The sequence below is a fragment of the Xenopus laevis genome, chromosome 6L (genome assembly GCF_017654675.1).
Source record: "Xenopus laevis strain J_2021 chromosome 6L, Xenopus_laevis_v10.1, whole genome shotgun sequence".
NCBI lineage: Eukaryota > Metazoa > Chordata > Amphibia > Anura > Pipidae > Xenopus > Xenopus laevis.
Genome location: NC_054381.1, coordinates 154,255,764 through 154,271,595, shown reverse-complemented (window position 1 = coordinate 154,271,595; position 15,832 = coordinate 154,255,764). Strand labels below are relative to the sequence as shown.

At 40.7% G+C, this 15,832-nt stretch overlaps 1 protein-coding gene across 1 annotated transcript in view; it reads left to right on the top strand.

The window, feature by feature from the left end:
• The window catches only part of kcnq3.L (potassium voltage-gated channel subfamily Q member 3 L homeolog), a 101,600-nt gene that overhangs the window by 70,877 nt on the left and 14,891 nt on the right, over positions 1-15,832 (top strand). The window contains exons 2-9 of the mRNA XM_041566647.1: positions 259-349; positions 1,080-1,206; positions 2,012-2,187; positions 4,210-4,365; positions 5,090-5,200; positions 6,939-7,034; positions 8,273-8,371; positions 11,184-11,206. Coding sequence (XP_041422581.1) covers positions 259-349; positions 1,080-1,206; positions 2,012-2,187; positions 4,210-4,365; positions 5,090-5,200; positions 6,939-7,034; positions 8,273-8,371; positions 11,184-11,206 — 879 coding nt within the window. The remainder of the gene's footprint in view (positions 1-258; positions 350-1,079; positions 1,207-2,011; positions 2,188-4,209; positions 4,366-5,089; positions 5,201-6,938; positions 7,035-8,272; positions 8,372-11,183; positions 11,207-15,832) is intronic.

Genomic DNA, 15,832 nt, shown 5'->3' with positions numbered 1-15,832 from the left:
GCTCTTTGTGAATGAGCCCTAAGATGATCTTTGCACCCCTCTGTTCCCCATTATTGCTCTGTAATAGGAGAAGCAGTTTTATAAGGTCTGATCTCCCTGGTGCTGAGGAGTCTCACTAATTGTACAGAGACTTGAATTTCAATGGAATTAGGTCTGGCCCCCCAGGCGCTATTCCCTATGCCCGCCATGTACATTCCCTTTCCTTATATCAAATTTTGGCCTCAGTATAACCAAACAATTGTCCTTTTCTGATTTCAGTTTCCTGATAGTCCTGGGGTGCCTGATCCTCGCTATCCTTACAACCTTCAAAGAATACGAAGACGCTTCCGGCGACTGGCTGTTGCTTTTAGTAAGTTATTACTCTCCATGTTGCTCTTAATCCCATTTATACATACGGTAACTGTACAACCATAAAAACGTTAGAATGAATTTATATCTGGAAAGCTGCTTAGAATAATTAACTTTCTTTCTTTAAAGGAGAAGGAAAGCTATTGCCAATAGAGTAGCCATAACTGTGCAAGCTAGAAAATAATTTTTATTCTTTAGAATGCTTTACCACACCTGAGTAAACACTCTAGAAGCTCTCTGTTTGTTTAGAATAGCAGCTGCCATATTAGCTTGCTGTGACATCACTTCCTGTCTGAGTCTTTCCCTGCTCACTCATAGCTCTGGGCTCAGATTAAAGCAGGGAGGGGAGGAGGGAGGGGGGAAAAGGGAGTGGGAATGGGAGAGAGGAGCAAACTGAGCATGCTCAAGCCCTAGCCCTGGAGGTTTAAGCTGAAAACAGGAAGTCTGATACAGAAGCCCATGAGTACACAATAGAAGGAAAGAAATGCTGTGTTTCTTTTGACAGAGGACTCAGAGCAGCATTACTTTGAGGGTTTACTGGTGTATTTATATAGACCTTTCTGATAAAGCTTAGATTTTAAAAGATTTAGCCTTTCTTTCTCCTTTAAGTCAGATTTTATTTTTGGGTTTATACCTCCTTCAGAATAAATCCTGGAACTAGAAATCCCTATGGCAAAAATAAAAAACACTGATATTTCCCCAGACTTAAAAAAACATTTTTGTTTTTCCAGGAAACTTTTGCCTTGGTGATTTTCGGAGTGGAATTTGCCTTAAGGATTTGGGCTGCCGGATGCTGCTGCCGCTACAAGGGCTGGAGGGGGAGACTGAAGTTTGCAAGGAAGCCTCTGTGCATGCTGGGTAAGCACCTGAGTGAAACTGCTCTGTAGAATGGATCAGTCCATAAACTGCTATAATTGTATATATAGTAAAGCAGGTAGGGTGGCGGGATAATGACATCAGGGGCGGAGCAGTGACATATGGGGGTGGGGTTATGACATTTGAGCACATGTTTGTGCCTCATGTGGGTGGGGTTTTGACATCAGAGATGGTTATTGGTCACATTATTGGTCGGGTTTCACAAGGCGGTGACGACCCGAATAGTCCTAAGAGAAATCGAACTGTTTGGGTCAAAAGTAAACAGGTGGCAACCCTAAAAACAGGGATGATCAGCACCCCACTACTTTCATCATTACAAGGGAAGGTTCACAGGTTCAGTATTAAAGAATAAGTAAATCTTTAAAATAAGTGAATGTAAAATTGATGAGAGTGCTTTTCTAAGCACTTTTGCCATTTACATTCATTATTAATTTTATGTTTTTTCCAAGATATTAAGGGATACATGTGCTGTTAATATGAATGAATTTTGTTACAACAGCGCCACCTGCTGGTCAGTTTCCCACCAGTCTGACCACCAAGTAGTCAAGGAAGTTGTCAGGAGAGAAAAAGAGGCTGCTCTGATGTTCTTCTGCTTAGAAAAGATTTGAGAAAGGTTTATAATTTTATTCCTAAGCAGAAGAACATCAGAGCATGGGCACTTAATGATCCAGTTAATTGGCTGCACTGGGGAAGGGCAGGGGGACACAGAGATTGTCACGCCTCATATCATATTCTTATATATCATATTCTCATTTCCAAGCTAAGTGCTGTCTTCTGCCCCCCACAGATATCTTTGTCCTTGTTGCTTCCATACCAGTGGTAGCTGTTGGGAAAAATCAGGGAAATGTCTTGGCCACGTCGCTTCGCAGTTTGCGTTTCCTTCAGATTCTCCGGATGCTTCGGATGGACAGGAGGGGAGGAACATGGAAGCTTCTTGGATCCGCTATTTGTTCCCATAGCAAGGTCAGTGCAACAAAGAGAGGCTCCACTTGTCTTCTTTACATTCTTTTCAGTTCCAGTTAATATAAGAGAATGTGCCAAAAAACTGTGCTTTGGCCTAATAATATAGTTTAACAGCAGAAAATCTTTTCTTTTGGATATACTGCCATCTAGTGGCCAAAGTGTAAATTACCAGCAAAACCAGTGGCAGAAATATGCAATATAAACCAGTGATCAGTGGGGTCAGTTTGACTCTATGGATTCTGTTATTCATGGTTTTAATTATAGTTATTCACTGTATTTGTACATTTTCTTGCATCAATCAATGTTTTGCTGCTTGCATCCTGCTAGTTATGCCACTGCTGTTCAGTTATAAGCATGCATATAGATGGCAATGGTATTGCTCTGTATTGCTGGACCTCTTGTATAGGCCACATGGGTTTCTGAAAGGGGAGCTTATATTGTCCTGAGCATGTTCATTTTACTGAAGCCATAAGACTGTTGTACCTTATGTTCAGTTATATATTTGCCACCAATTAAAAAGTACAATGACACTTATTATTAATATTTGCCACCAATTAAAAAGTACAATGACACTTATTATACTTACACTAACCCACATATCCTCAGCCTACACCTGACCCTAACCCCAAATACCTCAACTTGCACCTGACACTAACCCCAAAAACCTCAACTTGCACCTGAACCTAACCCCAAAAATCTCAACGTCCACCAACCCTAAACTACAAAACCTCAACCTGCACCGACCCTAACCCCAAAAACCTCAACCTGCACCCAACCTTAAACTACAAAACCTCAACCTGCACCCGAGCCTAACCCCAAAAACCTCAACCTGCACCCATCCCTAAACTACAGAACCTCAACCTGTACCCGACCCTAACCCCAAAAACCTCAACCTGCACCCAACCTTAAACTACAAAACCTCAACCTGCACCTGACCCTAACCCCAAAAACCTCAACCTGCACCCATCCCTAAACTACAGAACCTCAACCTGTACCCGACCCTAACCCCAAAAACCTCAACCTGCACCCAACCCTAAACTACAGAACCTCAACCTGCACCCGACTCTAACCCCAAAAACCTCAACCTGCACCCAACCCTAAACTACAAAACCTTAACCTGCACCTGACCCTAACCCCAAAAAACATCAACCTGCACCCAACCCTAAACTACAGAACCTCAACCTGCACCCGACCCTAACCTCAAAAACCTCAACCTGCACCAGACCCTAAACTACAAAACCTCAACCTGCACCAGACCCTAACCAGTACAGTACTATGGCCTAGTGATGCCATAGGCACCAGACCACTTTGCACCCATTGGTGCATGTGCAATAATGTGGGTGGAAGTGACATCACAACATAAAATGCATGTGCGTGTCATCACTTCCGCCTGAGACCCTCACCTGATACCCCCCACCCCTGCCGCAAGATTTTGTGGGAATATATACGGCGGCAGGTGAAGAGGTTTATTTTGCTAAAAATGTATTTACAATATAGGCAATTGAGGGCTGTCCTTTGGTTAATACGTCCCTGACTGAAAAATGTTGCCATTGCAGGACTCTTGTCCAACCTGTATTAAGATCTTCTTGCTCTCTATGCTACTTCTGTGCTACTTCTGTGCTACTTCTGTGCGAGCCTCTGGTTAAAAGACAGGGAATTTTTGGGAGCTGAGGAGGAATGTACTTCCACAGTGTGACCCTCAACCAACTTTAAACCTTAAAGTTCAACCTAACCTGCCCAACTGGCAGTAAACCCACAGGTCTCCATGGGTTTTGGGTCAAACCACACATCACTTGTGGGAAGTTCCTCAATTAAAATCACCATGTCCCACAGGCATAAATCCTTAGTAGTTAACTGATACTACCTGCCTTACTTTCTGATTTTTTGAACCAAGTTTTGCTTCTGGAAGAGGACGAAGAGATTCAGTGATTGACTAGAAAAAGGGGTGACTGTTACCATGTTATTTGTCTTTTATTATTCTGGATCCGAATGTAACTGATCGTATAATTTTTCCCCTGGTAGGAGCTCATCACTGCCTGGTACATTGGCTTTCTCACTCTTATCCTCTCCTCGTTCCTTGTATATTTGGTGGAGAAAGACGTTCCAGAACGAAATGAAAAGGGAGAGTTGATAGAGGAAGAGTTTGAGACCTACGCTGATGCTCTTTGGTGGGGTTTGGTGAGTAAAAATCAAACTATCATTCAACAAGATAAGCCAAGAGGGCCCCTAAGGAAGGATCTGCAGTGTAGGTGATGAGGCACCTCGGATGGTGGAGTACCAGGTGGACGAGCCCCAATACAACACCGTCTACCTGTGTCCCCCCGCACTGTAACAAATGAGAGGAGCACCATGCTGAGCACTGTTGAGAATGTTGCTCTTGATATACAGGTTCCAAGTTTCAACTACAGGAAAAGTGCAAAGCTCATTTTTATTGATCCTCTAGGGGTGACTACAATGATCAGGGTGCAAGCAACCTCATTACACAGCACCCTTACACATAGAAGTGAGGTTAGGGAGGGCAGGGAAGCTGCATCACACCAAGACTGAACGTGGGGGATAATCTAATTTTGTGTGGCTGCTGAAGGCACCTGCAGTTAATAGGGCTGAATTATTATTAATTATTAATGAGGCCCCTAGCCATCTGGCAATGAGACTAGACCACACCCCAAGTGTATAAATGCCTGTGGTTACATGGCCTGAATATGTAATTGTAGCATTGCTCTTGTACTCTGGGGTTTTGACCCTCTAAGCTAGAACTAGGCCAGGCTTGATGGTGACTGAGCTTCTTCAGGCCACTGGTCAGGACCTCTCTCTGTCCCACAACAATATGGGAAGCTGCCAGGAACAGGAGCTCTATGATAATTTTGTTTAAAATAAATGTTACTATTACATTCTTTTGCAGATCACTCTCGCAACAATTGGTTATGGGGACAAAACGCCAAAGACTTGGGAGGGACGGCTTATAGCTGCCACATTCTCACTCATCGGTGTTTCTTTCTTTGCGCTTCCTGCGGTGAGTGCACATTTCTGGGCATCAATAAGAGAAATACTTTGACACTCCTTAAAGGAGAAGGAAAGGTTAAAACTAAGTAAGCCTTATCAGAAAGGTCCATCTAAATGTACCAGTAAACCCCCAAAGTAATGCTGCTCTGAGTCCCCTGTCAAAAGAAACACTGCATTTCTTTCCTTCTATTGTGTACACATGGGCTTCTGTATCAGACTTCCTGCCTTCAGCTTAAACCTCATTGCCCTGGGCAAGAGCATGCTCAGTTTGCTCCTCTTCCCCACCTTCTCTACTGTAATCTGAGCCCAGAGCAGGGAGAGACTCAGGCAGGAAGTGATGTCACACCACGTAAATACTGCACCTCCTATCCTAAATAAACAGAGAGTTTCTAGAGCTTTTTACTCAGGTATGGTAAAACATTCTACAGAATAAATATAGCATTCTAGCTTGCACTATTGCAGCTAGTCTATTGGCAATAAAATGCCTCCGTAGATTTCCTTCTCCTTTAAGGGAACCCTTCCAACATGAAACCAAAGCATCCCTAGGGCTAGTATTCTTCTTGTGGGACTTAAATGCCAGGAAGGATACTCTGATCAGCAAGTTGTTGGGTTGTCGCTGTCTAAGGTTGAATCAAAGTGGTACTAGCAAGGCAAGGGGTTCCTAGTGGTGTATAAGACTGGGTAAAAGCCATGCTCTGGCTCTCACTTGGTTCTTCCTGAGAAGTGGTGGGAAAATCTAACTGGTTGGGCTGAATAGCCCCCAGCAAATATTAAAGCCAAGATTGGGACCTCTGTATGAAGTTCTAGGTGGGACTATAAATGCATAAGGGCAGATTTATAATACACAGGAGGCATGCATTACATGTAAAATACATCCTTATTAACAGAATAGTGATGTCATGAGTTGTAATTGGTGCTTTATGATGTCACATGACTCACTGACCAACTTGGAGTTCCAACAAGAAGTGATCAGTGAAAGATCAGTGTTGGGTTGTATAATCTCCACTTAGGTGTTAGTGGGGAATTCCCCTCAATGATACTGGTGTTTACCTGAAACTAAATAAAATTTGCATGGTTATCGGCCTAGAAACGTTCAAATACTTCCATAGCATTCCATAGCATGGAAATATTCCTTGCTTCTGTAGAGCAAGGCCACTTTGAAGATTTAGAGGGCAATGGACATGCTCCTAATTAGAAGTTGGAGGCAAAATCACCCACATTTATTTTTAATAAACATGACACCCAATCAGCTTGTCATTCATACAATGATACTAAGTTTCCAGTTTAGCCCTAAGGAACATTGATTTGCACAGATGGGTTGGTCACATCCGTAGAATCCCCCCGTTTCAACAATGGGCTTAGGATCTGCCTATTTTACTTCTGCCCCACTCTCCATGCCCATAAAAAGGGAACATTGCCATTGGACTATATAGAACAATCACCAGCCTGTATGATCTGATCTCCTGGCCTCGCCGTTTATGAAAAGAATTGTCCTCCATTATGAAAGTAGGGAGAGAAGCTTTGTACAGTCCAAATATATCTCAGAGACGTTTCAGTTTAATGTCAAGCCTAAGCTTACACCTTATATACCACTGCCAGCTGAGACATAAAGGAAAGTAGAGCCGGACAAGAGACTAGTTGACTAGTTTGCTTCCATACTATCAATGGATTTTGATTGAAAAAAGAGTGTTTGACCCACCACAAATCCAGAAGAAACCATCAACGACCTTTTCATTTTGTCCACTCAGGGGATTCTGGGTTCTGGGCTGGCTCTCAAGGTTCAAGAACAACATCGGCAGAAGCATTTTGAGAAACGAAGGAAACCGGCGGCAGAACTTATCCAGGTTAGGAATGTTATACTATGGTTATACTATACTTGGTGTGGTCATGTTGTGCTGCCTTAACTTGTAGGGGACATTAAGGGGCAGATTAATCAAGGGTCAAATTGAAAATTCAAATTTTCAAAAAAATTTTCATGGCCAAAACGCTCAAATTCAATTAGGGAGTTATCCAAATTCGATTCAAGTTTTTAAAAAAATTCATACACTGACAGATTTAGTCTGCCAATTTGGGCTCTTTGCGACTAGTGTTGGATTGAAGTCCTATATCTTCCACCTTAGGTGGTGACCTCTCCAAACGAGCAGATCTTATAGTGTATGGTCACCTTACGTCAGTGGGAGAGGTCTAGGGATCAATTTGGAGATGTTTGCAGCCTTCCTGACGTTAGAGGTTTTTTCTGAGAAAAAACTCAAACCTCGTTTCAATTTGTCCGACTTTACTAATAAGTTTAGATTGGTAGAATTTTGAATTTATGATAGTTTAGGGGAGTTTAAAAAATTCGAAATTCGACCCTTTATAAAAATTTGCTTTGCGGGGAAAAAAAAAATCTGATTTTTTCGGATTTTTCGTCCGATTTTCACTATTTTTTCTGAATTTTCACCCGAAAACTTCGGGGTATTGCACAACCCAGCGCACATCAAAAAATCATTGTGACTTCTCCCATTGACTTATATGCAACCTCAACAGGTCTGAGAATCAGACTTTTCCATCCGTGGGGTTTAATAAATTCAGAAAAATTCATGATTTTTTAAAAGTCCGATTTTATATAAAAAAAAAAATCACAAATTTTTCGTTTTTTGGTCAGGTGCAATTTTCGGCGTTTCGCAGCCGGCGAATAAATTTGCAAAACTGCTGCGAAGATTTGCCAGTGTCAAAAAATTGTAGACATGCATCGGAAAAGTCACCCGCATCAAAACCGTTGTGCGTCAACATTATTCAGACGCCCATTGACTTTAACGCGGGTGTCAAAATTGATGCGGGCGTCAAAATTCTCGTTTCGCACATTTTTCGCTGTTTCGCATATTTCGTGGGAGATTCGCGAATTTTTTGTATGAAGCTAAACGGCAAATGAAGCAAATTCGCCCATCACTAGCCTCTATAACCAAAACATATAGGAGCATTCTCCGTCTGTATATACATATGGTCAGGGGAGGGTCACCATAATCAAAACTGTCATTGATGAAATCAGTTAAATAATTGTATTGTTAATATTTTTTTATTTACCCCCTTTCTTGCTCTCTAGGCTGCATGGAGATTTTATGCCACCAACCTGAGTCGCATTGACCTGATGGCCACATGGAGATACTATGAAACCACTGTCCAGTTCCCATACTTCAGGCAAGTATTCTGGAATCAGCTGAACAGGGTCTCTAGGCTGCAGCTCTCCCAATTACTGTAGGGCTCATGGCAATGCTGGGAGTTCTCTCCCTTGACTCTCAGTTAGGGTCCTGCTGAGGCAACACAGATACAATGTGAATAACAGAGACAAAAAGAAGCAGAGACAGGAAGGGCTGAGATCTATTTAAAGGAGAACTAAACCCTAAAACTGAATGTGGTTAAAAATGCCATATTTTATATAGTGAACTTATTGCACGAGGCTAAAGTTTGAGCTTGTCAATAGCAGCAATGATCCAGGACTTCAAACTTGTCACAGGGGGTCACCATCTTGGAAAGTGTCTGTGACACTCACATGCTCAGTGGGCTCTGATTGGCTGTTGAGAAGCTAAGCTTAGGGCTCGTCACTAATTATCCAGCAGAAAATGAGCTTCCCTGGCTGTAATATAAGCTGATGCTACAGGTTTGCTGATTATTCAATTCTGATGCTAATTGCACTGGTTTCTGTGCTGCCATGTAGTAATTATGTGTATTAATTACTAATCAGCCTTATATTGTGACATTTCTATTCTATGTGTACTGTATATTGTGAGTGGGTCCCTAAGCTCAGTAAGTGACAGCAGCACAGAGCATGTGCAGTGAATCAGCAGAAAAGAAGTTGGAGAGCTACTGGGGCATCTTTGGAGACACAGATCTTTACTGCTAAAGGGCTGTGATTGCCTTGGGCTGGTACAGAAGCTCAAAACATAATGTACAATATTTCCCAAAAATGAACCCTTTGTTCTGTCTGGAGCAGGGATAAGAGTGGTCTGGGATTTAATACTATAAAGAAAGAGTCCACCAAGCTGGATATATTTCCTTATGTGCCCAAAATTGCCTTGCCCCCCATTATAGTCCTTACATTAGGCAGTTACATTGCTGCTCTGCTGCTTTATGGATCGGGTCAACTAATAGGTCCTCAGGGGGAAATCTTTATTTACATAAACAGGTATGAGATCTGTTATCCGGAAACACATTATCCAGAAAGCTCCAAATTACGAGATGACCATCTGCCATAGACTCCATATTAATGAAATAATTCTAATTTAAAAAAAAAAAACGATTACTTTTTTCTCTTTATTAATAAATTATTATTTATTAATTTATTAATAAAACAGTAGCTTGTACTTGATCCCAACTAAGATAATTAATCCTTATTGGAGGCAAAACCAGCCCATTGGATTTATTTCATGTTTACATGATTCTTTGAGTAGAGTTACTGGGTTATTTATTAAGTCCGAATTTATTTCAATATTTTCTGCTATAAACTCCGATCAAATCTGCTCAGGTTTTTTGCGCTTATTTATTATTATATTTTCCTGAAAATGTACTTTTCGGAAGAAAAAAAAAATCAGATTTCCCTGATTTTTTGGTATTTTTCATCTGATTTTCATGTTTTTTTCCTGCTTTTTCACCCGAAATCTCAGATTTTTGCCTGAAAACTTCATGGGGATTGCATGAAACTCAGCGCACATCAAAAAAAACCATTGGGACTTCTTCCATCAGATTCTGTCTTTTCCATCCTCGGGGTTTAATAAATTCCGAAAAATTTGTGATTTTTTAAGAGCATGATTTAATTAAAAAAAAAAACACAAATTTTTCGTGGTTTTTGCATTCGGCGTTTAGTAAATAACCCCCTTAAGGTCTAGTTTTCCAAATTACAGAAAGATCCCTTCTCTGAAAAACCTCAGGTCCAGACTATCCTGGATTCAGGGTGGTGGGAAAGACCAGTGATCTGTTAATGTTTTGAAGAAGAAACAAAATGAATTTAGGAGACAAAAGAAAGTGTAGAGAGAAGCATAGGGACATGGTGAGAAGAAGAAAGAGGAGCAGAAGGGGGGGAATGTAAAAGTGATGAACATTAATAAAGAGAGAAGGAAGGAGACATATAGAATTAAATGGGGACAGGCATATGATATAAAGGGAAAGAAGAGATGATGCAAATGTAGAAGACAAGAGAGATATTGGCACATGGGAGAAATAGGGGTGGAGAAGAGTTTGGGGAACGAGGATAGAATAAGAGAGAAGAAAAGCAAATGGTGAAACTAAAATGAATAAACCAAAGGGGTAATGAAGAAAGAAAAGGATCTGTAGAGAGATAAACAGGAGAGAGACAATACAACATGGGGCTGGAGAGGAGAAGTGAAATTGGGATGAGGAGGGCGGGTTAGTTCTTTTTCCTTCAACTAGTTCTTCTGCTTCTCTGGAACTCATCAAGTCTCAAACCCAACTGATTAAGAGGGAAAGGAAAGACAAAAGGAGAACAGTATAAGAAGGTTTTTGGGCTGATAAGAAAGATTGTGGCTTGTCAGTGTATAAATGGAGTCCTACGTAGTGATGGGAGAATTTATTCGCCAGGCGCGAATTCGCTACGAATTCCTGTGATTTGCCGCCGATGAATAAATTCACGAAACCGCAGTGAAAATTTGCCGGCAAAAATTCGCCGGTGTCAAAAACGAGACGCCGGCACTGTTTCGCGATTTTTTTGCTGTTTCACGAATTTCGCAGGAAATTCACGATTTTTTTGCCCCAAATTCACCCATCACTCGTCCTACGCAAGGCTGAAACTGCAACTGAGTCATCAGCTCTTTTATCCATTACATTTCCTAAACAATGAAACTCTGAATACATCTCTTCACTCTCTCATTCTCTTTCCAAACCCAAGTCACAGTTGTTCATGGTAAGATCCCAAATAAGATTTAAGTGGGGACAAAGCCTGAGATACGATTGTAACGTGCGTCTCATTTCTTTTCTCCCTCTTCGCTTTCACATAAAGGAAGGAGCAGATGGATGGGACCAATAGGTAGGTTTCTATAGTAACGATCCCGCACAATGTCTTTCCAGTGCATGGATGGAGGATTATTTATTCTGTGGGTTCTTCACAGCGTGTGATTTAATGACTTTAATCCTTTACATTCTCAGACGTTCAAGGAGGTTGCAACTTGTACTTGGATCTAATGGAACCATTTTACTCAGATTTGTAGGCTGGTTACACAGTTTGAGTCAATGTTCGTTAAGGGAAACTATCGGAAAAATTTCAATTTAATATAAGCTTCATCATACTGAAATAAGAAACTTTCTAAATACAATCAATTAAAAAATCGTTATAGTTTCTGAAATAATCAAGTTTATATTCACTATTCCTCTCTCAGCATCTGTTTCTCTTCATTCTCTCTTCATGCAGCAGTTGGGTGTCAGATATTCATTGACAGTTAGATCCAATATATCTTATAGGGGGGCTCCTTTTGCCTAGAAGATGTATTAGAGCTCACTCTATTAAACTCACCAGACATCATGTCTCTCTACATGCAGAATTTGTGCAAAAGGCAGTTATTTTGTTAGATTTTGTTTGTACTGGAATCAGTTATTTGAGTGAGCTCTAATACATCTGCTAGGAAAGGAGCCCCCCTATAAGATATATTGGATCTAACTGTCAGTGAATATCTGACACCCAACTGCTGAATGAAGAGAGAATGAAGAGAAACAGATGCTGAGAGAGGAATAGTGAAGATAAACTTGATTATTTCAGAAACAATACAGACTATTTAATTGATTGTATTTAGTTCCAATGTTTCCACAGATGTCCCTTTGTAGCCCTTTGTGAAATCCTTGGAGCACCTGATTGTCCAGGATAATATTATTTATTAGTACTGAGCAGCCCGTAGCTCTTATGATGGGTATTATTGGGACTGATTTATTTAGGGGGCCTTGAATCAGTGACCCAGTGAGTCATAGCACCACTTTCCTGGTTATGGGCACTGCTACGTACTGTTCTTACATGTTCCTAACTGACAAGCTTTATTATTGGATTCTACTGTACCACTGTATGTAGCCAAAGGATTACATCTTTGTATTAGCTGTATTGGCCCTGTATAATTTACATTAGGGGAGTATGTTAGGTAATACATATAACACATGAGAGAGTTCCCTGTATAACTCAGCCTGCAGCCTTGTGCCTTTATATGGTCACAGAACAACCCCTCAGTGACTTCTAATATCCTTATCATTTACAGTAGGGGGTACATTATCCCTTATAATACATGAGTGATACTCAGAGTTCCCTGTATAACTCAGCCTGCAGCCTTGTGCCTTTATATGGTCACAGAACAACCCCTCAGTGACTTCTAATATCCTTATCATTTACAGTAGGGGGTACATTATCCCTTATAATACATGAGTGATACTCAGAGTTCCCTGTATAACTCAGCCTGCAGCCTTGTGCCTTTATATGGTCACAGAACCCCTCAGTGACTTCTAATATCCTTATCATTTACAGTAGGGGGTATATTATCCCTTATAATACATGAGTGATACTCAGAGTTCCCTGTATAACTCAGCCTGCAGCCTTGTGCCTTTACATTGTCACAGAACCCTCAGTGACTTTTAATATCCTTATCATTTACAGTAGGGGGTACATTATCCCTTATAATACATGAGTGATACTCAGAGTTCCCTGTATAAATCAGCCTGCAGCTTTGTGCCTTTATATGGTCACAGAACCCCTCTGTGACTTCTAATATCCTTATCATTTACAGTAGGGGGTACATTATCCATTATAATACATGAGTGATACTCAGAGTTCCCTGTATAACTCAGCCTGCAGCCTTGTGCCTTTATATGGCCACAGAACAACCCCTCAGTGACTTCTAATATCCTTATCATTTACAGTAGGGGGTACATTATCCCTTATAATACATGTGTGATACTCAGAGTTCCCTGTATAACTCAGCCTGCAGCCTTGTGCCTTTATATGGTCACAGAACAACCCCTCAGTGACTTCTAATATCCTTATCATTTACAGTAGGGGGTACATTATCCCTTATAATACATGAGTGATACTCAGAGTTCCCTGTATAACTCAGCCTGCAGCCTTGTGCCTTTATATGGTCACAGAACAACCCCTCAGTGACTTCTAATATCCTTATCATTTACAGTAGGGGGTACATTATCCCTTATAATACATGAGTGATACTCAGAGTTCCCTGTATAACTCAGCCTGCAGCCTTGTGCCTTTATATGGTCACAGAACAACCCCTCAGTGACTTCTAATATCCTTATCATTTACAGTAGGGGGTACATTATCCCTTATAATACATGAGTGATACTCAGAGTTCCCTGTATAACTCAGCCTGCAGCCTTGTGCCTTTATATTGCCTCAGTGTGACTTTATTATCCCTAGAATGTACAGGAAATACATATGTCACTATATAATGATTCTATATAAAACAATTCTGTCAGGAGATTGATTTAGAACAGATATTATCTAAATTACAATCTTTGTTGTTTGATACAGGGAATTATACAGGTTGGAAATCTCTGCTGCAGGATAATGTTAAATGAAATTTGGTTAAACCTGTTGATATCAGTTTTTGCCACTAGGGGCCACTGTGGTTGCACCAATGAATGAGACTCATCATTAGCGGCCGGCTGCTCAGCTGCATTATAAGTAGGGCATTACAAGCTCAGAAATAAAATACATAATTAATTTTACAGTTACATCTAAATTAGGAGATCAAATTCTACGTAACTGAACAGCGGCCTGTTTCTAAAGGACAGGGTCTTACTTTTGTAGGTCAGCGCCTTGATAGGACAGACGGTAATCAATTTGATCAGTGCTTTAAATTCCCTGATATAAATTTAATGAAGACAATATGTCCTGACATTTATTCGGGAAATTCAAGCAAATGCAGATTGAAAAATCACACTCTCCAGACTAATGGAGTCCTGGGAGCAAATCTGCAGCCTGTGAAGGTTGGGGTTTTATCAGATAAATTCTCACTAACATGCAGGGAAATTCTAATTCCCACAGCCCTTTACCAGGGATGATCTCTACCCCTGAAGAAGCCCCCCTAGCCCATGAAAGGGTTAATTGAATGAATAGATCACATTTATAATTATATTGATTATTGGCTTATTAACCTTGGTTCTAAGTGTCCAGTAGCTGTTCTCTATAGTATTAACCAGTAACTGACAGTTAAGGCCTGAGTCAGGCTGCAGATCTGTCAGATAAGGGCTCAAGGTTTGCCAGCTTATATGTGGGGTTTGGGCTAATTGGGGTGTCTTTGGGTAAATTAGGGCATGATAGGGCTGCCATCTCACCCACCTCATACATCTAAATTCATTTAGATGCATACTGCATGGCTGCACATGAATCCGTTTAGTCTGCAGCATACATCTAAATGAATTGCTAATTAGCCATGCATGTGGATTCCATATGTGTTCGGTTTTAAAGGGGTGAGGTGGCAACCCAAGGGCATGACCATGTTGATCAGGGGTGTAGTCTGTTTAGATGAGAATTTCATAAAAGGGGTTGTTCACCTTTAAATTAACTATTAGTATGATGTAGCGAGGGATATTCTGAGACAATTTGCCATTGGTTTTCATTTTTCAGTATTTGTGTTTTTTTGAGTTATTTAGCTTTTTATTCAGCAGCTCTCCAGTTTGCAATTTCAATAATCAGGTTGCCAGGGTCCAAATTCCCTTAGCAACCATGCACTGATATGAACAAGAGACTGGAATATGAATAGGAGAGGCTTGAATAGAAAGAGGAGTAATAAAAAGTAGCAATAACAATAAATGTGTAGCCTTACAGAGCATTTGTTTTTAGATGGGGTCAGTGACCCCCTCCCCCCATTTGAAATCTGGAGTCAGATATAATTAGAAAAAAATGACCAATTTAAAAGTTGCTTAGAATGAGCCATTCTATAATATAGTAAAGGGGTTGTCCACCTTCAAATTAACTGTCAGTATGATGTAGAAACTGATATTCTGAGATAATTTGCAATTGTTTTTCATTTTTTTATCATTTGTGGTTTTTGAGTTATTTAGCTTTTTATTCAGCAGATTTCCAGTTTGTAATTTCAGGCATCCTGTTGCCGGGTTCCAAATTCCCCTAGCAACCATGCATTGATTTGAATAAGAGACTGGAATATGAATAGGAGAGGCCTGAATAGAAAGATGAGTAATAAAAAGTAACAATAAGAATACATGTGTAGCCTTACAGAGCATTTATTTCTGGATGGGGTCAGTGACCCCCATTTGAAAGCTGAAAGAGTCAGAAGAACAAGGCAAATCATTCAAAAACGATAAAAAATAAATAATGAAAACCATTTGAAAAGTTGCTAAGAATTGGACATTCTATAACATACTAAAGTTTTCATGAATGTGAACCACCCCTTTAAAGCTGAAACTCCCCTTTAATGTTGGTACTTTTCATGCACCATTCTACTTGCACATTGTGCTGACACTCTAGATCCAGTGAGTAAATGAGTGATGTCGTACGTCCCCCCGGGCCACACAATTAGAGGTAACACTAGTCACTAGCCGTTGGACTGAGCAGGGAACATGTGACCTTCCAGCCCATGTCACAGGGTGCGGGGAGTTAGAAGAGCAGGTGGGGGCACAGAAGGAAATGAGTGTAACTGGAGCA